The sequence below is a fragment of the Aplysia californica genome, unplaced genomic scaffold, assembly GCF_000002075.1.
Source record: "Aplysia californica isolate F4 #8 unplaced genomic scaffold, AplCal3.0 scaffold00360, whole genome shotgun sequence".
In the NCBI taxonomy this organism is placed as follows: domain Eukaryota; kingdom Metazoa; phylum Mollusca; class Gastropoda; order Aplysiida; family Aplysiidae; genus Aplysia; species Aplysia californica.
The window spans coordinates 358295-383363 of NW_004797630.1; the positions used below are offsets into that span (position 1 = coordinate 358295).

The window sequence follows — 25069 nt, forward strand, 5'->3', positions numbered from 1 at the left end:
AGAGAGAGAGAGAGAGAGAGAGAGAGAGAGAGAGAGAGAGAGAGAGAGAGATGGGGGGGGTGTTCATGGGGACTATGTTAAGAAATAAAGGAAATATTACACCATACAACTGTATAAGTTGTAGGCCTACCTCATCATGGCACGACGTTTCGTTTCAGAGCCCTTTTCTTGTTGGTTCTGAGAAAAAAGCTTGGAGACAGCTAGAAGTTACCGCTTTTACTCCGTTTTACAAGTCAGAGTTGTCTACATTTCAGAACATTAATGCTCGAAAAGGGGTCAAAATCTATAGTTGCGAATGAAGAACGTTGAAGCAAAGGTGGTTATGAGGTAATGGCTCTCACAGCTACACACTAGCAAGGTCCAAATTCCTTTATCTTGTCACCCAATCTCACAACAAACCACACACACCTCCAAAATAAATCAACATAAAATATTTACAGTCGATTATAGTTGTTTATTTTTATCTTAAATGAAGCAGAAGACATCAAACTTTCAATATATCCAAAAAAAAATTTTTTTTTAATTGAAAGTCACTTTTCTGCCTTTTGAGCCTCGTAGCTGATAATAGCACACTGACCGGGGCAGACAGATTTATATTTGATTATTATGTTAGATAGAAACAACTGCCATTCTTTTAAACAATTGACTAAAAGGTAAAAGTATGGTAGGCCCTACCAAAATTCTCAGGAGACATTGGCCTTTCATATGAAACAAATGAATTTTACAAACCGACCGGTACAGCTACTTTGAAAATGTAATATCTCGTAGGCTACCTAGTTCATGTATAAATAATGCTAATCATTTGTCGCATTTGACGTGAAGTCCATACTCATGAAAATTCTATTTTGCCCCTAAGTTCTTTCTCCGTGAATGAATAGTTTTCTACTTCTGATGTTACCTTGTAGTGGAATAGCCAAAATAACTGTGAAATTTCAAGTCTCTTTCTCAATTCTAAGACCCCCATTGCTACGGAAACATGTTGCTCAACTTTGGAGGCCATTTTCTCCTTTTCATGTTTCCTCACCTCGCACAATTAAAAGTTCTGTATTTTCGTCAAATATGGTCTTGTTTTAAATTGTAGGGAAAAGGTGATAGTTTTTGAAAATAATGTAAACTCAGGGTTGAAATTTCCTTCATATGACAGATATTGACCGGCAGAATTTTTTAAAAACTTGATAGGCACTAAAAGTACATGCATTTAGAGTGATCTGGCGCTCTCTCTCTGTCTCTCTGCCTCTCTCTCTTTCTGTGTCTCACACAAACACAATCTCTCTCTCTCTCTCTCTGAATCTCTTTGTTTCTCTCTAGATCTCTCTCGCTCTCTCTTTCCCTCTCTCTCTTTTTTCACTCATATGCAGCAGTAGCAGATAAAAAGATTGTTCCATATATGGCGATAGGTGTGTGCCGTGTGCAAATAAATATGTGCGGCAACGTGGTGGAATCAGACTCTCGTCAATTTTGGGGCATGTAGAGTTATTGGTATCATCATAAAACTTGTTCACTTGTCTTTATTTGGATGAACAAAATATCCTTTGATCTTGAATACAACTCGAGATATTTGTAAAAGAAAGAGGTGGGGGTCACCAGTTTTCAGGGGTAAAATTAGTGAGAAAATGGCAGTTATTTCCTTAGCTTAAGAGTCCGTGGTAACTGAAAATTTACTTTTTTTTGTGCCTTTAATTAACATTTTTTAGAATAATCCACACAAAAATGAGTTCTTTAATGGGTATGAAAGTTGTTGAGCCAAAAAACAAAAATTTGATGATAAAGATTCACAAACCTGTGGAAAAATGGAAGTATCTTTACTTTGATTATTTTGACGAGAGCCTGATATTTCACCACGCTGCCTCACATATGGTGTTTCAACTTTTAGAAAAAATAAATCATGGACTCAGCTTCCCTGATGTTCTGGGTAACCGTTTTCAGACTAGGCCATGAAAAAAAAAGAAACAGCATTGGCCATATAATTCAAAAGGGCTAGCTGGTTCAACTAAAATAGTTTTGTCTAAAGCTGGTCTTAGAAATCCCATAGGTGAATACGAATGAATATCAGGTGTATTAAATAGTTTTTCATGAGAACTCTTTCTTTGCATAAGTTGGGGACCATTTCAAAAGGCTATGATTGGTAGAGACAGCTCGGGTGCCAATGTTGAAACAGACAGTAAAAGAGGAAAGAAGGAACCTAAAAACAAAACAGATGGTCATAATGTAAAGAGGATTAAATATTCCCACGATACAGTTACACGAGATTTTGTGCATCTGCACTTTCACTGAATGTGCCTGTCTACTACTACTACTACTAGTACTACAGTCTTTTGAGTGTGCTCTAACTCTAACATTCCAGCTACACGAAAGCCTGTTGCCAATTTTCACCTTTCAACAGTATCTAAGTTAAAAACACATTGGACAAACATTAGCACTGTTTGCTTACTTTTTGCATAGATTTATTTTGAAATCAGATGGCACTATTCTGTACATCAGCTCCACTTTCATGAGTATTATATTGTTCAATTTATTACACAGATCTTATATTTTGAAATCAGATGGCACTGTTCTGTACATCAGCTCCACTTTCACGAGTATTATATTGTTCAATTTATTACACAGATCTAATCAACCGAAATAATGGTTTAAAGCTTAGGCCCTACTGCAATAAATGTATATTTCCCATATATCGAGTTTTGGGAATTGTCACGCCCAAATGCATAGATGAGGTGATGCATCCATGTTGTACACTGACAACAGTCCATTGAAAGGTGTGCAAGGAGCAAAGTGAGACGTGAATGTGGCCACATGGTTGTTATGGGCTCTCCATGCTACTCAGGCTTGCTCAGCCATTTCCTGGAAACATTACACTACTAAGTACTCACAATTAGAGCAACTAGAACAGCACAAAGCTACCCTTGTTGCTACAATGCGCAGGAACAAAAAGGTGAGGAGTGCTAACAAAATGAGTCACTTCTCAGATTCTAGCCCTATGAGAGAACGCCAAATTTTTACACCCTATGTTACAAATTATGGCATATCTTTAAAAAAAAACCTACTCAAGACATGTGAAAATGTTTTTTCATTATATGTAGCGCGGTCAGCATTGAGTTTGCTACAAGAATATGCCCTTATTTCAATAATAAACAAAATTTCCTAAACTGATGGAATGTTTCTCCAGGAACACACTAATTCCCAAAGAACAAATTTTAAAAATAAAATGCACATGTTGATTATATCAGAGAATTTGCAAAGACATTCAGGAGAGAGCACATTGTTCGTGTACAACCACATTGATGAAAAAGGAACCAAAGTCTTTGAAAGTTTGACGGTAGTCTGTCTCAAGGCCAAGGGTGTCACAGTCGAAGCAACTGGCTTGTGGATCCTCCATTCAACTGTAACCATAGCAGCATCGAAAGAGAGCTTGGTGTTCCTTTTGTCGCTGGAAAAACAATAAGAAAGGCAGAGGTGTTCAGATTTTCAAGGCAAGGTTATCGCAAGAACACTGTGCTAGAATTGCATCAATAAATACAGTGGAATCCTGTTATAACGAGACGGAGGGGAACGGAGCAAAATGTCCGTTCTAGCAGGATTCTCGCTATAAGGGATCCAGTAATAAATTCAAGGGAAACTGTAAAGTAGGCCTAATCTATGAGTTGGGTGTTCTGTCTATTTCCTTTTGCTATCTCCCCTGATGATGATTTTGATTCAACATGACCTCTAGGTCTTACTCGATCAAAAATCGAATCAGGTTTCTTTCTCTAGTGCTAAATCTAGCGATGTCGACTGGCATCTCGGTGTTGGCGGTCAGAAAGAAAGGGCTCTGGGCAATACTATTCTCTGATCGTCTAGGCTCTGGGCTAACTTGCCCATTGATTTTCTCCCACCCCACCACACCCTGTGGTGCTTTCCGTCAGCTTGCGCACGTCACAAATTTGTCCAACCTATCACATTGCTGTGACCTCTCCATTCCCGCATCGGAGAAGTGAGAGGCATGGTAGGCCTTGATAATCTAAACTAGGCTTACGCTGGCCTATCGCACGTTGCGTTCTGCTTGTCTGCGCATGACACACCCTCCCTACTCAGTCGCTGCGGCCTTCATTGTTGACACACATGGGCCCTCCCATTCTTTGTTTCGCTAGATCACCAACAAGTTTCTCAACTGGCGAGGATTTACATATTATAATTAATTGGCCTATACGCTGTGCACAGCAGCAGGAATATTCCGCTATAACCGACTCGCGTGTTTGTTTGACTGCGCTATAGCAGTATTTTATATACAATGATAAAGAAGAGAAAAATCGGGGTTTCAGAATAGTGTCTTTATAACAGACTTTTCGTTTTTTTCCGGACTCGTTATAAGTGGGCTCCACTGTAAAATGTTTTGACCTTCATTTTTCGAAAGCATGAATAAACGTTAACTGAGCAGTCCGTACAAATTTCCTTTATGTCAAATTTGTTGGAGGGGATCAAATGCAATACTGGGCAAACTTTGATTTGGAGTTTGAAAAGATAAGTATAAAGCTGTCTCCCTTCATAAAAGACATGTCAGCCTACGTGTACATAGACAGAAATTAAATACATGTATGTGTCTAAATTTACAAATGGAATGGGGCTTTATTTGACAAAGCAGTCCTTATGACTAACCAACCGTGCAACATTGTATAGGTTTAACCCTATTCTTAACGTCGGGTTTTACTATCGTATCCATACGACGAGGCAACTCTGTGCCAACACTTTCCAAGAAAGATCAAGAGACACACATTATTTCGACAAAAATTCTCCGCTCCCTTATTTTGGTGAATTATACAAAAGTTATTTAATTAACGAGAAAAATTAATTCCAACCTTTTAGACAACCAGCATCTTTAACAGATATAGATCTATGGCCTGTGGCTGACTTTTCACAAGATTAGAGCCAAACTGAGCACTTACATGGAATTGACTGTGTCACAAGTCTCCTCACATGGTGATCCTTCTTTTTACGGTCCACAAGGGTTTCCAGAAGCTGTACGTGATAGCTGGTTCTGGCTACTATCAGTAGCCTTTGTTTTTTTACATTGCCTGAAACAAAAAAACAAACAAAACAAAAACATATACATGTATCAGCGATATACACAATAAATGTAGATCTATGCTAAAATAGCTCAGAAACTATCTTCGGATGGCAGCCTTCTTACTCTGTTCATCCTAATAATAAATACTAACCAAAAACGTTTTTCAGTTTTTGTTTTCGTAAGAGTTTTGCAGAGCTTGCAACTGTATAATAAGGTCATATGAGCGCACGAAACACAAGTTGGTAGCATTCACAACAGTTCATAGCACGGGTTTGGCTCGGTTCAACGATCAGATTTTAAAATGTAAAAAAAACAACTTGAGGGAAAATAACATTCTAAAAATGACATCCTGCATAAAATATATTTAAAAAACCTGTATACAATTTTCCGTAAAGGCCTTAACAAAATCAAGGCTTCTGTTGGGATCAACGTGGAAAAAAGATCTTGCAAGTTTTAGCATTTAAAACACTTCCTTCGGGTCTCCGAAGTCTAGACATTCGGTTAAGATGTGTCTAATGGTAAAATCTGCGTCGCATCACGGGCTTCTCTTCTCCATGATGGAGGTATTTGTGGGTCAGGGACGTGTGTCCGATGCGCAATCGAGTAAAATTGACTTCGTCTCTTCTGGAGAGGCCCAAAAGTTTTCGCGGACCCAGTTTGGGATTGATGTTGGTCAGTTTATTAAGGGGTTTTACGTCGCTCGCAACTGCATAAGGTTATATGAGCGCGCGAAACAAGTTTTTTTTTCCTCAACAGCTCACTGCTCGGCCTGACTCTGGTCAAAATTTCTATTTGAAATTGTTAAATCGCAAAAAATCGAATGTAAATAGATTTTAAATTTAAAACAACTTTCTAAACAACACTTTAAAATTTCAAATAAACCATTTGATAATTTCCCATAAAGGTCAATAACCTTCGTAAAATCCCAAATTCTGTTGGGAACAACGACGGAAAACAGATCTTGCAATTTTTTGCAAATAAAATATTTCCTTCGGGTCTCTTTGAAGTCTAGATATTCGGTTAAAACGAGTCTAATTGTAAAATCTGTGTTGCATCCAACACAGAACGGCTTCTCATCTCCCTGAAGGAGGTATTTATGTATCAGGGCCGTGTGTCCGATGCGTAATCGAGTAAAAATGACTTCGTCTCTTCTGGAGAGGCCTGAAGGATTTCGCAGTCCCAGTTTGGGTTTAAAGTTGTGAAGTTTATTATTTGTTAGTTTTTTTCCACTGGGTCTCCCACTGGAGGTGTACATTTTGACACCGTAATGTTGTGTTTTTAGTTTTGTTTAGTATGGGGTTTTACGGTGCTCGCAACTGCATAAGGTCATTTAAGCGCGCGAAACACAAGTTAGTTTTGTTCGCAACAGTATACTGTACGCCTGGCTCGTGTCAGTAGTTAGATCTTAAAATGTTAAAAATGTTAAAAAATCAGTGTAAATATATATTTTCAATCTAAAACAATTTTCCTAGATAACATAACAATTTTTAATAGTTCAAATTCACTTTATAATTTTCCATAGAGGCCAATGGCCTTCGTAAAATTCAAAATTCTGTTGGGACCAACGACGGGAAAAATGTCTTGCATTTTTTTGCATTTATAATATTTCCTTCGGATCTCTCCAAAGTCCAGACATTCGGTTAAGATGTGTCTAATGGCAAAATCCAACACAGAACGGCTTCTCATCTCCCTGAAGGAGGTATTTGTTGGTAAGGGCCGTGTGTCTGATGCGCAATCGAGTGAAAATGATTTCGTCTCTTGTGGAGAGGTCCGAAAGATTTCGCGGTTCCAGTTTGGGTTTTATATTATACAGTTTGTGGCTTCCGCAGAGAAAATGGAGGCTTCAGGATATAGTCTCCTCTGGTGTGTACTGTTGGAAGATAGGGCTGCGGCACTTACATTATTGTCTTTTTTGGAGCCATCCGTGAAGATGAGCTCCGCACTACGGTATTTATCTATTAGTTTTTTTTTGTATTCTGCTTTCAAAGTTTTGGTGTAATGTTGTGTAATTCATTGCTTACTTGTTTTCTTTCAAGGAGTCTCCCACAGACGGGAGGTAATAGGGTGTGAGAAGAGTTGATGTGGTTTGGGATATGTACTTCCCAGACAGCCTGAAGGCCGCTATAAGGGAAAAGAGAGGGTCAGGGAGTCAGGCATTCGAAAAAGAGTCTTGGCGCAGGCTGCCATTCCAAGAAACTGACACAGATTCCTACGTGTAGACAAAAACAAAAAGGAACTTTTGCCTTTTGGAATCAGAGTTGCACAGCTTGATGTTTCCGTCAAAACAGTTGTCAGCACATACCATTACAGAGTGTTGACATCATCACCTCAGTTCGATGTCAAGTCTCTTGAGCCCTGTCAACAGGAAGAGGCAGACACCAGGATCTTCCTACGTGTGTTGGATTGTTCAAAGGAAGGACTGAAAAAGTCATGATCAGAACGAAAGACACCGATGTTGTACTTGCAGTCGCCAACATATTCACTATTCAAGTGACTGAATTGTGGATTGCGTTTGGGATGGGCAAGAACTTCAGAAACATCCCGGCAGATCTCATAGCGCGACAGCTCGGAGAAGATAGATGTAAAGCCCAGAGTAATTGAAAACGAAATGTTGGAAGCACTTGGCAAACTAGACATGCAGGACTATAGTCTCACAAATGTTCGCAAAGTTCTTAGTGAACAAAAAGAGAAAAGAAAGAAACAATCTACTATTACCGGATTTTAAAGGCCAAATAGTAAGGACCGTGTTTGTCCATGTCTCTTGTATATTGTCAATTTCTCTTGTATTGTAGGCTTTGTATCATGTATAATAATGAATAAGTACATTAATGTGATGAAGAATGTATCCTGTGCGGATCATCCTGGCATGGGCTTCATATACTAGACATTGTTAAGTTAATTTAAATAAATGAATTAAAAATGTAATAAATGATGAACTCCCCCCCAAAAAATGATAACGTTGAGGGGGATAACAATTATTGTGTCTGCTTAAAATATAATGTGGTCGCGATGCATTATCAAGTATCAAGGTACTATAGGGGAAATAGCTCAATATTAACTCTACAGTAAGGTTGAGTATTGGGATTATTTCCCTTGACGAATTTTTCTTCCAACCACTTGCGAACTACGGATGCAGCGATCTATTCCTGGCCTCCCAACGACATCGCTACAAGCGTATTCGACTATATATGCATGAGAACAAATAGCTAACAAGACACAAAATAACCCCCTAAATAAGGCTAGAGGGAACAGACACTGGAGAAAAGTAACGGTCTCCTTGCTGTACGAATTCTTTATCATTCATGTTCATACGTGACTAGTAAAGAAACCACCAATAAACGACTAATGGGGCACTAATGAAATCCTCATAAATACATTCCCAGGAACCATGATGTCCAGACAGATTCCCTGCGTATTCTTTCCTGCTTCCACGTTTGTGCCATCCCACCAGGCCACACCGGACACGATCCACTTTTCAAAATTAGATAACTTTACGACCATCTGCGCCAGCTCTACCCTACACTTTATACCCCCTTTTCGTTATAGTAGAGGTTTTACGGCGCCCGCAACTGCATAAGGTCATATGAGCGCCAGAAGATTAGAGGTGTTACAAGAGAGTAACATACAAAAGAAGAAGGGGAGATAAGGACGATAGATGTCTCATAGGAAAGAAGAAGCAAACCACACTAAGGCACCCGCCAACCACCCACAAGTGTACTTTGATTTGACCTCGAACAACAAACAAACAAAATGTACATAGAGGGTAGCTCCTCCCCTTCAACAGTGCATCGTCAGTTTCAACAGAACTACATGTACTTTCGAGTGTAGGATTGTGGAATTTCTGAGTGAAGTGATGCAAGATAGGGAATCAGGCTGAACAAGAACAGACGTTTTTAGGGGAGTTTTGTACGGAGCCCAATGTGGATTTAAACTGAACGAAGTTTTCCATGATTCATTTATTGGAATATCATAGCGGGTGGATCACCCAGGGCCTCTTCTTCGACTTTGAGTGGATGCCATTGGTTTTCATTCCTCGGAATAAGACTGACAAAGTCAAAAATCCCATTCTGCTGTTTGTTAATGGCCATGTAAGCCACCAATCATTACAAGTCTCAGAAATGTGTCGAGACAATGGAGTGATACTATATTGCCTACCGATATTACATGGTATCATCCAACAATCTTCAGCCTTTGGCTGTTGGTGCTTTTAGTACGATGGAAAGCAGCAGTGAAGGTACAATACTCTTCACACTGAAGTGACAACGGTATTGTGCCTCTCGGACAAACAGACTTTGACCATTTAAGCGCAATGGACCTCAGGACACTACGGGCTGCCATCAGTGTTTTGAAGCCGTTTGAGGAGGTCACGACAGAGATGTCTGGCGAAAAAGACAACGCTTGGCAATGTCATTCTAATTGTGAGAGGCCTCCAATCACCGATGAAGGATCACGTTTAAAAAAAGACCCTAAGATTCAGAATATTGAAACTTCCCTTACAAAAACTCTATTGGGCAATCTGACTCGCCGCTTCCCGTCGCCAGAGACAGTGTATTCACTGGCAGTGAGCATTTACTTGGACCCTCGCTTCAAGAGACGCGCTTTCAGCGACCCATCGGCTCTCGACCAAGCGAAAAGAAGACTGAGAGGGGAAAAACACCCACCAGGAGCACCCTCGCATTGAAAAACCCCATGCCATGGAACGTGAGACCGAAGGAAGCAGTTCGGTGTGGGAGAGGTTTGATGAAGCAATCTCTTCATTCCTGAAGAAGACTATTAGTCTTACCACCCAACCCAACACTGATCATCGGCATTATGCCCAACCCCATCAACAAAAAAGGAGACCCATTACAGTGGTGGAAAGCAAACAGAGTGTAGATGCTACAGCTGGAAATTATCGCCAACAGATTTTTCAGCGACCGTGCCACCAGTGCGCCATCGGAGAGAGTGTTCTCCAAAACAGGAGAGCTTATCTCTCACCGTCGGGCAAATCTGAAGCCTGAAAATGTGAATATGCTATTTTTTTCTAAATAAAAATCGCTTCAAGTAAGCATTGTCATCCCTGGCCTGATTTCCCAAGATAATAAAACAGTCCAGTACCAGTAGAACTCCTCTTTTGTTATTCTTATTTTTTTTAACTCAAAAAAATTACAACTGAACAAAAAAAAACAACAACACAAACCCAAACAACAAAATGATTTCATACACGTCTCATTGAAGGTAAAGCGAGTTGGCCAATACAACAGAGAAATGGCAGTTTATTAATACAACGGAGAACAGAACAAAAAATAAACAAAACAAACATAAATGAATTAATTAATAAATACAACTGAAAAAATAAATAACCAAACAAGTAGCACAACGATTTTCCATACGTCTCAACACAGGTGGTTGGTTGGAGAACATCTAGTTTTAGATTTAGTAATCACGTTAGAGTTGGCAATAAAACTGCCACAAAAGTGGTCTATGAGGTCTGCGCTGCCATTTGGAAAAGACTTAGTCCTGTTCAACTGCAACCGGCTACCAGAGAAACTTTCATCAAAACGTCACAGAAATTTCTTGACTTGTGGCAGTTCCCTAACTGTGTAGGTTGCATTGATGGCAAACACATCAAAATACAATGCCCTTACCTCTCAGGACCACAGTACTTTAATTATAAAGGGGCATTCTCAATTGTTTTACAAGCTGTGGCAGATGCTGATGGAATATTTCAGTACATCGATGTTGGTGACTTTGGACGACATTGTGATGCAGGTGTATTTAAATATTCATCCTTTGGAAGAGCACTAACAAACAACAGCCTACCACTCCCCGAGGATGCTCCCGTTTTAAGGTCTGAACCACTTCCATTTGTGTTCCTCGGTGACGAAGCATATCCTCCCCAAAAGCATCTGATGATAACATACTCGAGGAGAGACATCGATATTACAAAGCGCATATATAATTATAGACACTCTCGGGCAAGTAGAGTCATCGAGTGTACTTTCGGCATGATGACAACAAAGAGGGGGTCACTACAAACAACACTAACTGTGACGCCAGAGCACGCCAGATTGATCACCTTAACTTGCTGTGTCCTCCACAACTATATCAGGCGAAGGGAAGGAAGGGACTACTCAAGCGATTTTTAACTCAAAAGAGGGAGAAACCCTGAAACCATCGATCCAACAGCCAAATTTTGGTCGTCCAGCTCAAGAAGATATGAACATTCGAGGGATATTGGCCATGGCAAGCTAGAACTGCATAATAATATGTTGAGTAAGCTAAATTCTCACCGTCACGGGACCGCAATTGTACAGGAGTGCCTATTGTTGTACCTGTAGGTTTAGAGGTTTAGACTAGATCTAGACACGAAATTAACTCAAGATTGTAGAGTCTGTTGTGAGGAGGAGTGTGTACTAGATCTAGTGGTGAGAACCACTATATTATAATTTCCAAAACCAGTGTGTTGGGACCTCGTTGTGATGAAAAGAGAAGGTGCGCACAAGAATGGTTAGCATTTTACTCTTTCAGAAAGTTATCAAATTTACTTTCAGGAGTTATCGTTCCAACAGGTTTAATAACTCGTATCAAAATGCAACGGCGCTGTTGAAACATAAGAAACACACGCTGTTCTAAAAGAATATGTTTCCCACTCAAAGGACAAGAAACTTCTGTCAATTGTGGCAGACTTTCAAGACGACAGAATACACTCCTCTGTTGCAGTACTTTCATTCTTGCATGGACACACCTTGCATGTGTCTGTTAACATGGCCTTGCTGGCAGCTTGGGGACAGTAAAATGAAGACATACTACGCAGATTTCCCTCAGTATGTGAAAGCAATGAAGGCAATTTTACAACGTGGTCCCCTAATGACCTGAACCCTCTATCAGCAACTCCAATGTTTGCAGATTTTAAAATAGCACACAATTCCCTGAAAGCCGCACATACTTTGTTATCTCAGAGTGGTTTCTTCTTTGCTACACACAAAAGAAGTTGCTCATGCTACACACAAACAGGTTGCTCATGCTACACACCAAAGAAGGTTCTATTTATAACCTCTTTAAAACACACTGGGATTTCTATCATGACCCAATTCAACCAGGGCCTCTTCTTCGAGCAGACGCGATTGGTTTTCATTCCTCAGACTAAGGCCGCGACCACATTAATGCCCGACACCGACAGTCAGACCAGACCCGCCGTTTCCGTCGGGTGCGGCCGACCATATTAACACCGGTGTTTGTCGGTCAGACACCGCCATCTTGCAAATAAGGCATGTGGTAGAAGAAGAAAATTATTGTTGTTGTTGCTTTTGAGACGCAGACAAAAAATGAAAACTAAGACAGAAGATTTTCTCGTGCTTCCCATCCAAAGAAAGCATGATACCGTTGTTGGAAAATGGTGAAATTTCCAACAATACTATCACAGGAAACATAGCAGTGTCAATGAACTGCTAGAAATATGCAGAGCTGACAAGAACTGCTAGAATTCTGTGTAGTGTCGTTGAGGCGGGAAAGGGGATATAACTATGCAGAGATAAAAATTACCCCCCCCACAATTTCGCCCGACGCCCCGACGGACCGTCTTCGATAGAACATGTTTTATCGGAGACGGTCTGACTGGGGACGACGCAGATGGTTATAGGGTACATGATAGTGTCGTGGTATAAGACAGGACAACAAACAAGCACAAAAGGTGCTATCAAAATGTGCCCGGTACACGGTTCGGCAATGAAAATTGTGCATCAAATTACAGTTGTAGACAATGTTGTGATTATTACGGTGATCTTACACTTTAGCACGTTAAATTCTTCAATTGATTTTTATCTAAATTATCGTAGGCCAGAGGTCCGTTTACACTCCCAACGCAAAAATGTTGATTCTACAAGATGTTTTTTTTTCTTTGTGTTACTTCCGCTTCCGGCATATGCTGGTTGGTGCCAAAAACGTTTTCGGCGGCCTCTAAGTTTAAAAGGCGGCACGACGTGGTCGACCTTCGGCTCCAACCAGTATTGTTGTAACACCCTTTCCGCCTAAAAGTCTCTGAGATTTAGACGTAAAATACAGGGAACTGTGTGTTCTTACGGCAGACATATTAAAGAGCATCAAATGGCTGGCGGAACATTATTTAATTTCAAACACACGTGCATGCACGTACTGTAATGTGTTGATGAAATTCCAGAACACACGTGCATGCACGTACTGTAATGTGTTGATGAAATTCCAGAAACGAGAATGAGAGCGGTTTGTTAATGGATACGCCTGGGCATGTAATATTTGCGAAAACAAGTAAGCAGAACAAAATGATCCTTTTTTGAAGGCTCACGTGTATGTGTTACAAAACTGTTGGATTTAATTTATTTATGGTCCAAAGATCTTCGACAAGTGTACGTGATTGATGAATTAAACACCTCACCCCCAAAATTGTAGTTGAATGGCAAAACTTCGTACGCGATATTTGTGCTCAATATCTCATCGATCATCCTCTTCAACTAGGTGGTCCAAACAAAACTGTCGAGATTGATGAATTAAAATCCATGCATCGAAAATACCACCGTGGTCAATATCGTAAAGGACATTGGGTACTCTGAATAATTGAAAGAGGCTCTGACCACTGTGTACTTTGTTTGAGAAAGTGAGTTGGCACCTCGTTGTGATGAAAAGAGAAGGTGCAAACAATATGCAGGGAGGTCTGGCAATGGACCTATCACGTATTGCCAGTGCAATATTATATGGTCTCTGGCACTCGAACACAATGTACAGTTAAAGAAAGGCGCAACACCTGATAGGTATACCAAATGTGCAGGCAGATACATGTACTTTGAACCGGCTCAGCTCCAAATACGAGTGGAGCCTTCATCAGAAAGTCAACGACAATTTAAATGTACTGTGGGGACCACACACAATAGACAGATTTGCCACTATGGCAACAACCAAATGCATGAGGTAAAAAAAACCCAAAATGAAACAAAACAAAGTTTTGAAAAATATGATGGCTTAATTTCGATACTGAAACGTCTTAAACTAATATTCCAATAGAACAAAACGCTATAGGCAATACTTGAACTGGTCCCTCAAAAATATGCCAGTACAACGACTAAAAACTGATAACACGGACTTGTTTCACTTTCGCCTCCCATCTACGACAATGGAATAAGCTGAAATCAACTAACGACGGAAGGACGAGTCCATTGAAATATCTAAAGGGGGGATCACTCTGTATGTATGTAGTATAGGGTTTTACGGCGCTCGCAACTGCTAAGGTCATATGAGCGCGCGAAACACAAGTTGTCTACTTTCGCAAAAGTTCATAGCACGATTGGTTAACTAATTGACTTTAAAATGCTAAAATGGTAAAATATTAAAATTCAGTTTAAATATATTTGTGATTTAAAACAACTCTTACAGGTAACAATAAAAAAAAATTTGAATAGTACATTTTCATTTTTCATTTTACAACTTGCTATAAAGGCCATCTTTATAAAATTCAAAATTCTGCTGGGAACAACGACGGAAAAAATATCTTGCTTTTTCTTGCATTTATAATATTTCCTTCGGATCTCTCCAAAGTCTAGACATTCGGTTAAGATGTGTCTAATGGTAAAATCTGTGTCGCATCCGACACAGAACGGCTTCTCATCTCCCTGTAGGAGGTATTTGTGGGTCAGGGCCGTGTGTCCGATGCGCAATCGAGTAAAAATGACTTCGTCTCTTCTGGAGAGGTCCGAAGGATTTCGCTGTTCTAGTTTGGGTTTTATTTCATATAGTTTATTATTTTTCTGGTTTTCCCAGTGGCTCTCCCACAGACTGGAGGTGTACTTTTTTACTTTATTTCTTAAGTCAGTCTGTGGGAGAGTGTTTGTCGTTGATCCCAGCAGAAGGGATGAAGCTTTCTTCGCCAGGTCGTCTACCTGCTCGTTTCCTCGGATGCCCACATGGCTGGGTATCCATGCGAACATGATGTTTTTTCCTGTTTCGGATAGTGTATGAATTTTCTGTTGTAGCCTAACTATTTTTGGATGTAAGAGTGTGTAGTTTGTGAGTGAGGTGATGCAAGACAGAGAGTCAGAAAGGATAAGGAAAGATTTGTTAGGACAATTTTCTACAGAGTCCAGTGCCATGTCGATGGCAGTGGCCTCCGAACTGAAAATGGTGGAACACTCCCACTCACTTGGCTGGTAACTGGTAACTTAAACTGGGATTTGGGATTTGCTCTGCGCACCCAGTACAGAGCAGTCACTTAGTCGCCTCTGACTCTCCCACTACCAGTATGAAAGCAAATCCCAAATCTATGGCTGGGGCGGTTGTGACGACAGGCCTAGGTCTAGGCCTAAAGCCCCATTTAGACGTACAGTTCGTTGATCGACAAACTGACAGTTTAACCGACGGACACTCGATCTCGGTCATTGGTAAGCTGACAGTATGTCGACGAGAGAAGTTCCGTTTAGACGTACAGTTTTGTATCCGTCCTTGGACTGTTGTAGCTAGATCTAGGTCACAAATGTCAACAATGGCTGAAGCAAGCTACCTGGATGATTTGACAGCTTTTATCGTCCTCAAATCAAACAAGAAAGCTAGGAATTGGACCATCTGGGCAAAAGAATGGTTGTTAAAACTAAATAGGCCTACATACACACACACACACACACACAAATATTCTCGAGGAATTACGAGCCTATCCGACAGATTTCAATAACTTCTTGCGAATGGATGAGTCGACATACCTCTATCTTCTGCAGTTGATCAGACCCACGATTGAGCAGCAGTCAACCGTTATGGAGAAGCAATATTTCCACATAAAAGACTGACAGCAATACTTTGTTTTCTTGCTACAGGAGCAACTTATCAAGACCTCAAATTCGCATCTTGTATTTCTGCACCATCGCTCAGTCTCATTATTCCACAGACATGCTCAGCTATTTGTGGTGCTCTTGCTGCTGATTACATGAAAGTGAGTATGTCATTCGATAACTAGAACACGTTGTCATGTTTTGCATTATTTGTTGTTGTTCGTTATTAAAGACTGTCTCGCCACCACCCCCCCCCCCCCCCAACCTAGATATAAATATGGATATCGATTGAAGTGTCTTTAGGCCATTCCCAAAGGGGGATATTAACATGTTGTTTTGCACAGTAGAATTGTAAATGGGCTGATTTTTTCAATGTAAAGCTCATACTGTGCAGGAACAGCATACGGGGAACTCTTGCTTATTCTTTCCTCAATCTTACTATCGTCATTTTTCCTCTACATGTACTTCTTTGTATGTTTGTCACTCTCTTGTGAACTGCTATTTCCGTGTGCCTTGATAGTCGAAGCAGACTTAGTGCTGTTGGGGCTAGAGAGGTGAGCAGAGCGAGCCTGATTTCCCGTTTGGATTTCTCTGTTGACACCCCCCCCCCTGGCGTTCATATGACCTTATGCAGTTGCAAGAGCCGTAAAACCTAACTAAAACAAAGACTGTCGGTTTTGCTCTTAACCAATCAAATTTATGCCCTGGCCTACTTAACGTAGTGAAAAAAACATACTTTTAAGATATAAGTATTTTTATCACATATTAGTAGTTGCAAAAGATCTACCATATTTAGCAGTACCGTGTTTTTAATAAACTGACGACAAACATGAATAACCAGGTAGGTGTGAACAGACCCGAGAAAGGTAAAGAGATTGCCACACAACTACACATACATGTGCATGCATTAAATGACAAACAATGGTTTTAAAATTCAACATTTTAATGCATTTAGCAAACACAGAAAAGCGACACTATTGTGTCTGCTAATATGACTGGTGAGTCGGAACATTCTAAGCTCTTCTTGCACCACTCAAGTCGGGGGATGCAACAAAATAGCTTGCTTGTGACAGATGACCGAGCTCAGCTTCTGCCATCACTTCATACATAAGCTTTCTGGCGTAGATTCTTTGTTCTTTACAAGTATTTCTAAGAAGCAAGGCAATTGTTTTACCGAATGATTCATTTTCGTCAAGAGGAGGTGGGGGGGTTGGGTTTAATAGCCTTGCCCGAGCAGCGTTAAGAATTGCTTCGTCCTCGCTTTTTCTCTTATTGGGCCTCTTGGCTGCTGGCATTTTGGATGCATGCCTACCAGAAAACTCCTGTGGTGTACCATTGAATGAAGGATGTGATGGGCCTGGAGATAAATATACCGGGAATGGAACTTGAGAATGCGATGGACCCGGGGATGACCTTGAGAACGCCATGGACCCGGGGATGGAAACAGAGGTGACACCTGATAACAAGAGGAGCTCTGAGAGGGCACAGCAGAAAATTGTGAACTCTGAGACAACGTCTCAATACTCTCGAATGGGGCAAAGTCCTCGTTTCGGCTATTTTCAGGAGCATCCAATCCAATGGAAATCTCAGATGAGGCTGAAGGAGACATGGGTACCTGAGGGAAAAAAAGATACAACCTTGATCTTATTCTAAGATTTTAATCTCACTGGTAATATTAGCCATGCACCACTTCTATTTACATTGTGCAGTCAAACCCCATTATACTGCCTACATTGGGACTATCATGAAGTTGGCGGTACAGAGGGGAAATTAACGTTAGTTTAATAAGGACCTTACCACTCAGGCAGTTGGCGGTACTGTAATGGCACAAAACAAATGCTATGCTTATATCATAGGCGTCTCTTTTCATATATTGTCATTGACAAAACCTGGCAGTACAACGGGGGTGGGGGGGGGGAGACAAGGTTTGACTGGATGCTTAAAAAGATAAATCGGAAATAAATGACAACAATAAAGCTTAATGAACTGTATTGATAAATGATACTTTTCTATTTTCAGTTCCCAAAGACTCATGAAGATTGGCTTTATCAAGCCCGCATGTTTGAAGATAACTGGCAGTTTCCCAACTGCGTTGGCTCTGTTGATGGCAAACATATTGCGATAGTTCCACCCCCTGAATCTGGGTCGTATTTCTACAACTACAAGGGTTTCCACAGCATGGTCTTGATGGCGCTTGCAAATGCGAACTATGAGTTATTGTATGCTCATTTTGGAACAAATGGCAGAGTCCCAGACGGAGGTGTGATAGAATACACAGGTTTCAACAACCTTTTGACCAATGATTTGCTAAATCTGCCAGGCATCAATCCTACCAACGGTCTTCCGTATGTTTTCATTTCTGACGAGGCCTTTGCCCTGAGAGAAAACTTTCTGAAGCCTTATAGCGTAAAGACGCTGGATCATGATAAGAGAGTGTATAACTATCGGCTGTCACGAGCACGCCGTGTCGTGGAAAACATTTTTGGAATACTTGTGGCACGATTTGGTGTTTTGTAGAAAAAGATTAACCTCAAGCCTGACAACATTGACATTGTCGTTATGACGTGCTGTGTGCTGCACAACTTCCTCAGGAGACATGCAACATCAACTTACACTCCCCCAGAGTCAATTGATACTGAAAATGAAGACACTCATGAAATTCGAGATGGCCATCGGGCTGAAGGAGAAAACGTTGCCAGCATCGAAATGGGACACACAAGAAATGCACCTGGAGCAGCTAAACTTGTCAGAGACAAGTTCAGAGTTTTTTTCAATTCAATTCCAAAGGCAGAGTACCGTGGCAGGAAAACCTTGTATGACTTTTCAAACGTTGAAAAAAAAGATGGTAGTGCAGCATTTGAGTTTCTAGCATAATATATTAGCAGTAAGGCTTTTGCTGTGAAGTGTTTTTAGCAGGTTGTACATCATAGCTAGTAACAAAGGTATTTAGTATACACACACACACACATATATATATATATATATATATATAATATATCAGGAAGATATTTACAACGAAAGCTACTTTAAAGAAACTATTACATGTACTGTGAAAGAAAAATCTAGAAATAAAATGTGCATCATAAGGTGTGTATTATGTGCTCTATAGATGAAAATGTCAAATTCTCTCTTTATAATTTTGTACATATTTATTTTAAAAAGGTGTCGGGGAAATGTGTCCATATTTTATCACCAAGAGCAATTTTTGGTTCAGATTTTGGCTTGATTTTGAAAAAAACCCAAAAGGATAGGTACAACCATTACAGAGACAGGAAAAATGTTTATTGTGAGGGTTCAAATGGCAATAGCATTTTTATCTAATGTCCATGTGTGTTTAGAAGAACTTCAGTGTCTGCTGGCATTGTACATCGTCGTTAGTAAAATTACTTTGAATTCACTAATAGTGTTCAACTTATTCTGGTAATGTGAAATAATATTTTATCCAAATGAATTTAAAATAAAAGACAGTTCTATATTTTTTTTTAAAGTATAGACTGTATCTTGTGCATGCTTTTTTAGACGTGCTGTTAAGCGGTGCAGAGGTACACGGTTTCATTTAATTTACATGCACATTGCAGAATGTAGTGTCTCAACTGAAACAATAACCTTATTATCTTTTGGAAACTGAAAGAAAGTTAAGTTAAAATAAAAAGTAGATTTACATACCTCACTCTCCACGGTTAGACAATGTGAAGAACCCAGAGATGAGCTTGGTGGGCGAGAATTCTCGGTGTCCAAGCTGGAAATCCCTGTCTTTGGGACCTCTTGGTCTTGAATGAACATCAGATAGGGGAAGTACCACAACCTTGATTCATAGATCTCATCTGCCCCTGAGCCAGATAATTTTGAGGCTTCCACCTTTTTCAGTTCTTTTCTGAATGCACTTCTAAGGTTATTTATTTTGTTCACAACAAACTGCTTGTTCGCCGACGGGTCGAATTTGAGGCAAAAATCGATCATTTTTGAGTATGCCATCTCTCTCGTTAACCTGTTACTGTATTCTTTCGATTTTAATTTCCATAATGCAGGCAAAGTTCGATAGAGTTCTATAAACTGTAGTACAGTTTCTTTACTATTCCACACCGACATTGTATTGTAGTAGAACTAGAAAACCTGTGCAATAAAACTTGTAGCTTGTAGACCCAAAAAAGTTCAAATAAACAGCACCGTCTAGCTAGCTAAAACAATGATGTGTAGCCCTCAACTGATTCCAACACATCTCGGCGACTACACACCACGCGGTAAATTTTTTGCCTTCACTTTCAAAAGTGAAGGGGCGGGCGAATGATAATTCAAAAGCAAACGCACAAAAATAAATTTAACTTGATAATCCGGTATTAAATTGCGTTCCTCGCGTACATTTTACTAATTTTGGGTCGCTGATCACGAAAATCTTATTATTTTTTTGATTTGACGAATATTTAGGAAATTTTTTGAATGTATTTTCAACTACGCCTGGGGTGACATCAAAGTATTCAAAGAAGCCGCTCCCTCGTCGTCACTCCTACGGTTCGCCGGCTGGTGGTTGGAGAACCCTTGATATCGAGAGTTTCCAAGTGAAATTGACAGGATGCCGGCCATCCTCTCGATATCATACGGATTGTCGATCAGCGAACTGTACGTCTAAATGGGTGCATGCAGGCTTGGTGATGAGATTTCGGGAGGGAGGGGGGGGGGGGAGGGAGGGAGGAGGGGGGGAGTGGCGTTGCGGCTGTGACATGATCTTTGGTGACGATTGATGGGCTGGTGGGGAAAATGGGCTTGGCGTTTGATTGGATGAACAAAGAGTGTTTGAAAAAGAGTTGTATATTTCTTTAAAAATTTAGCCTATCAGCCTACGTTGTTTATGTTAATTAGGCTAGATTTAACCACTTAAATTAGGCTAGGTAGATCTAGATCTATGTGTTTTGTTAGTGAAAGTAGTGTCGCTATTGTTCTTCTTGAATCGTTTCCTCTTGCACTAGATAGATCTACCCCTCTGCATTTTGTCTGACAGTCGCAAGTTATAGCCTACTCCTTATTATTATCATTTGATACGCATCAAAAAGCAAGAGTTTTGCTCGGCACTTTTAAAGAAGAAAGGCGATGGCGCGATTGGCACAGTTTGCAAGATGCTTTTACAATACAAGACCCATGGCACCTCCAACCTGCTAATGCACGTGCGGTCTCGACACCCAGTGGAGTATGACAAGGCAAACAGAGGAGATGGAGAGAAACCCCGTATTCTCCTTTATCTTGGTAAATATAATACTGCTATAGCTAAATCAAACAAACACGCAAGAAAGTTATAGCGGAATATTTCTGTTGCTGTGCACAGAGCATAGGTCAATTATATGTAAAACCTCGCCAGTCTAGAAACTTGTTGGTGATCTATTGAAGCAAAGTATGGGAGAGCCCACGTGTGCCAACAATAATGGCCGGAGCGAATGAGTGTGAGGGTGTGGCTTGCGTAGACAAGAATATTAACCTAGACGGTCAGTAAGAACGTATAGATATTAACACATCGCGTGATAGGCCAGCTTAGTCTAGATTATCTAGGCCAACCGTGCCTCTCACTTCTCTGGTTCGGGGACTGAGAGGTCACATTGCTGTGATAGATGGATCGAACGTGTGATGTGCGCAAGCAAACAGAACGCACTACATGGTGAGGTGGGGTGGGGGGTAACACAGGGGGTGAGTTAGCCTAGAGTCTAGAGCCCTTTCTTTTCTTTCTGATCGCCAACGCCGAGCTGTCAACATCACTAGTGTAATGTTAGTCTACACACACGACTGTAAACCGGAGAGACGAACATACACGACACCAAGCATTCTAATAATGAGCCCGGGTGTAGTGTCTGACTCTTTATATTGATCCCCGAAGTGAGTAACATTAACCAAAAGCCCATGGCATACGGGGCGCTTACGTCCTGTGATTAAAAAGAGTAAGGTGCAAATATTGTGACTACCATGACAACTAGAAGAGAAAGAAACCTGATTCGGCCTTTGAACAGGTAAGACATTGAGGTCATGTAGAGAAAAATAATCATTAAGGGAGAAAACAAAAAGAAATAAACAGAACACCAAACTCATAGATTAGGCCTACTTTATTACTTCTCTTGAATTTATTACTAGATCACTCATAACGATAATCCTGCTTAAACGAACATTTCGCACCAGTCCCCTCCCTCTCGTAATAACATGATTCCACTGTAGTAATAACCTTGTCACTTCCACACTTCAGGATATACGCAGTGCCTTTCTTTTAATACGAGAGTTGTTACCCTCACCACAGACATATTGACATCCAGGCGTGGCACACACAGCGGCGAATATCGCAGTGATACAGGCAGAAGTCATGGAAAACAGATGCATCCATGACAGGGTACATGCAATACCCAAGTTGTATGCCTGCACATTTTCATAGTAGTCATTCTGAAATGTGATTTAAAAGAAAAAGAAAAAGACTGTTCTTATTGAAACAGGTATTTCCTTTCAGGTATTGGCCATCGTGACAGACAACGCCAGCAATAGGGTTGCTGATATTGAGCAGCTGAACATCCGGCACATGCCCTGCTTTGCGCATACCCTCAACCCTGTAGCGGCTGACGCCCTTGCAGCTGTGACCGGGTTTCAAGCGACCAGGAAGAAGGTGAAAGACATTGTGTCATTCTTTCATCAAAGCGTCAAGAGGTCAGATGTCTTGGTCAAAGTTCTAGAGCAAGCCAGTTCTCATCCATAGACGCCCATAAATGAGGTTGAGACCCGGTGGAACTCTTGTCATGATACGCCTGACCGATATAATGACCTTAATCCTCAGGTTACCACAGCCCTCTGTCTTCTCGGCTGGGAAACAATGCTTATCACTCAGTCTGATGTTGATGTCATCCAAGCCGTGATCGCCACCCTGAGGCGTTTTGCGGAGGTCACAAGAGAAATGTCATCGCAGAAAAGGACAACGGTGTCAAAGGTGATTCCTCTAATCAGAATCTTGCAGGACATCTTGAAGGACCTGATGAATCAGCAATGCATTGGGGGTAGTGAGGCAAAAGAAATCTTACAGCAGTTCAACAGACGCTTTGCGTCAACAGAGACCAAGTACCTGTGGGCAGCCACTACATACATCGACCCCCGTTTCAAGAAACACGTCTTTTCAGACAGCTCTGCACTGCAAGCTATGCAGGATTGCCTGAAAGGACAGCTGCGCCCAGTGGAAGAAGAAAAAACCTCAGCTGCAGATGTGGAACCTACTCCAGTCGCTACAGACAACACATCAATCTGGACGAGGTTCGACAGCAAAATTTCAAGTTTTTTACAGACCACATCGACCCCTGGTGTTCGGCCGAATCTGGAAATGCGTCGGTATGCGGAGGAGAACCCCATCTACAGGCAGCAAGACCCCCTGGGATGGTGGAGGAAGCATTCCTCACTGATGACACAGCTTCAAGAAATAGCTAAGAAATGTCTTTGCAGCCCCGCAACAAGCTTGCCGTCAGAGAGTGTTGTCTGAGACCGGCGAACTCGTATCACACAGGCGATCGAACCTCACCGAGGAAAATGTGAACATGATTATTTTTCTGAACAAAAACACAATTTTGTAATTTTTTTGAATTCTACTTTCCTGGCTTTGTTCTTTGAATGAACTGAAAGCTTATAATTATTTTATGTAGGAGAGAAAATTTTCATCAAGATTTCTTGTATTACAATTTTAATTTTGTACTTGTTACTTCTGTCAATCAAAAGAATAAGAGGGAAAAACGAGTAGATTTTGCCTGTTTTGTTATTCATGAATTCTTGAAAAAAAAAATGAAAAAAAATAAATAAATAAATAAATAAATAAATAAAATAATTTTAAAAAAATAAAAATATATATATATATATAGTACTAGCTGGGCCCCCTTTCGATGAAAGGAATGATCGGCGGTGCCTACACGTTCTTATACTAACCGTTCTTTGACCGTCTAGGCCGGTGCTTTAATATCAACTAAAAGTCATTGGCCTACTATATTTACACTCTAATGGAATGGGGCAATAAATCTTGAGAGAAGCACAAAATTATAAGGTCTAAATCTATACTCTCAAAACAAAAGGCGCCTCACGAAATATCACTTCCGGATTTTCTAAAATTACAGAGACAGAAGCGTCGGCCTACAAAAGCGATCGGCGAAATAAAGAAATTTAGCTTTTTGCAGCAAAACTGTCTCGAAACTGAAAAAAAACAAGGGCGCCATGCTCTGGAGAATATTTTAAAGAATTTTTGGCGAAACTGCATGTCGATCGATGCAGCCATTAAAAAATTCGGCCACCACAAATAGATAATAGATAATATATATTTTTTTGTTTCTTATTGTATAAAAAAACAGGTGTCAGCAAATCCCAGATTCTTCTGGAATACAAAGAGTATAGTATGTCACTCCCTAAAGCATCGGTTTCATCACAGGGCAGGATTGAGGAGAGGTGGAGCTTGCTGAGGCAGTTGAAAAATGAAGACGGACAAGAGCTGCTCCCTCACATTATTACCTTCACGCTGAACATCCTAAGCATTCCCCCACAACAGCGCACACAGTGAAAGAGACTTTTCTCCAGTCAGACATAATAGGACTGATCAGAGGTCAGCCCTCAAGTCTGACACAATGGAGGCTTTATTGATCTTGAAGTCTTCAAAAAATGTATGTCCTCAGACCAAGGACAAATTGGTTAGGCAGAAACCAGCCTACAACAACAGCCTCCACTAGTTTGTGAGTGTGTGTGTGTGTGTGTATGTGCGTGTGTGTCCATGTTGTTCTTTGTTTATGGCCTTTATGTGTGTTTTAGTGGGCAACAAAGGAAGCAGGGAAGAAGAAGCAGGAGTGGTGAGTTCTTTTTATTACCATAACACATTTGAATATACCTTGCATTTCAAATCTGTTATTTACACATTTCAACTCGATTCTTGAATTAAATTTCCAGGCAACTACATGCACTGGGACTTTGTTCGTCTTTTTTTCCTTCTTTGTCTTTGTACTACCTGATTTTGAGCCAATCGACCTGAAAATGACCCTGAATCTACCTGAAAGGGGACATTTGAGGTAGGCAGCCCTGCATCGGAGACACTGCACTAAGTCTTGATTTATAAAGTTTTTTTTGGCAGGATATTTTATTTGTAACATCAATTTAGAGGGTTTAAATCATATAAAGATCGACATTTTCATTCTAGGTTAGATCTTAGATCTTCCTTGCTTAGTTAGATCTAGCCCTAACCCTTACTAGAATTTAATCCCCAGAGCTCTCTCTGGCTAGATCAAAG

At 40.6% G+C, this 25069-nt stretch overlaps 2 protein-coding genes across 2 annotated transcripts in view; one reads left to right on the top strand and one right to left on the bottom strand.

Moving 5' to 3' along the window:
• LOC101860427 overlaps positions 1–20045 on the bottom strand; it is a 52611-nt gene extending 32566 nt beyond the window's left edge. Inside the window, exon 1 of the mRNA XM_005103144.3 lies at positions 19474–20045. The gene's annotated coding sequence lies outside the window, so the exon portion shown is untranslated. The remainder of the gene's footprint in view (positions 1–19473) is intronic.
• Positions 20046–22639: 2594 nt separating this feature from the next.
• On the top strand, positions 22640–23293 carry LOC101863200 (zinc finger BED domain-containing protein 4-like). Its single transcript, XM_005103156.1, has one exon. The coding sequence runs from the start codon at positions 22640–22642 to the stop codon at positions 23291–23293; it is 654 nt and encodes a 217-aa protein (XP_005103213.1).
• The last annotated feature ends 1776 nt before the right edge of the window (positions 23294–25069 follow it).

Bases quoted from the DNA above. Each gene is read 5' to 3' on its own strand.
- LOC101863200 (XM_005103156.1), top strand. From the start codon at position 22,640: ATGCTTATCACTCAGTCTGATGTTGATGTCATCCAAGCCGTGATCGCC.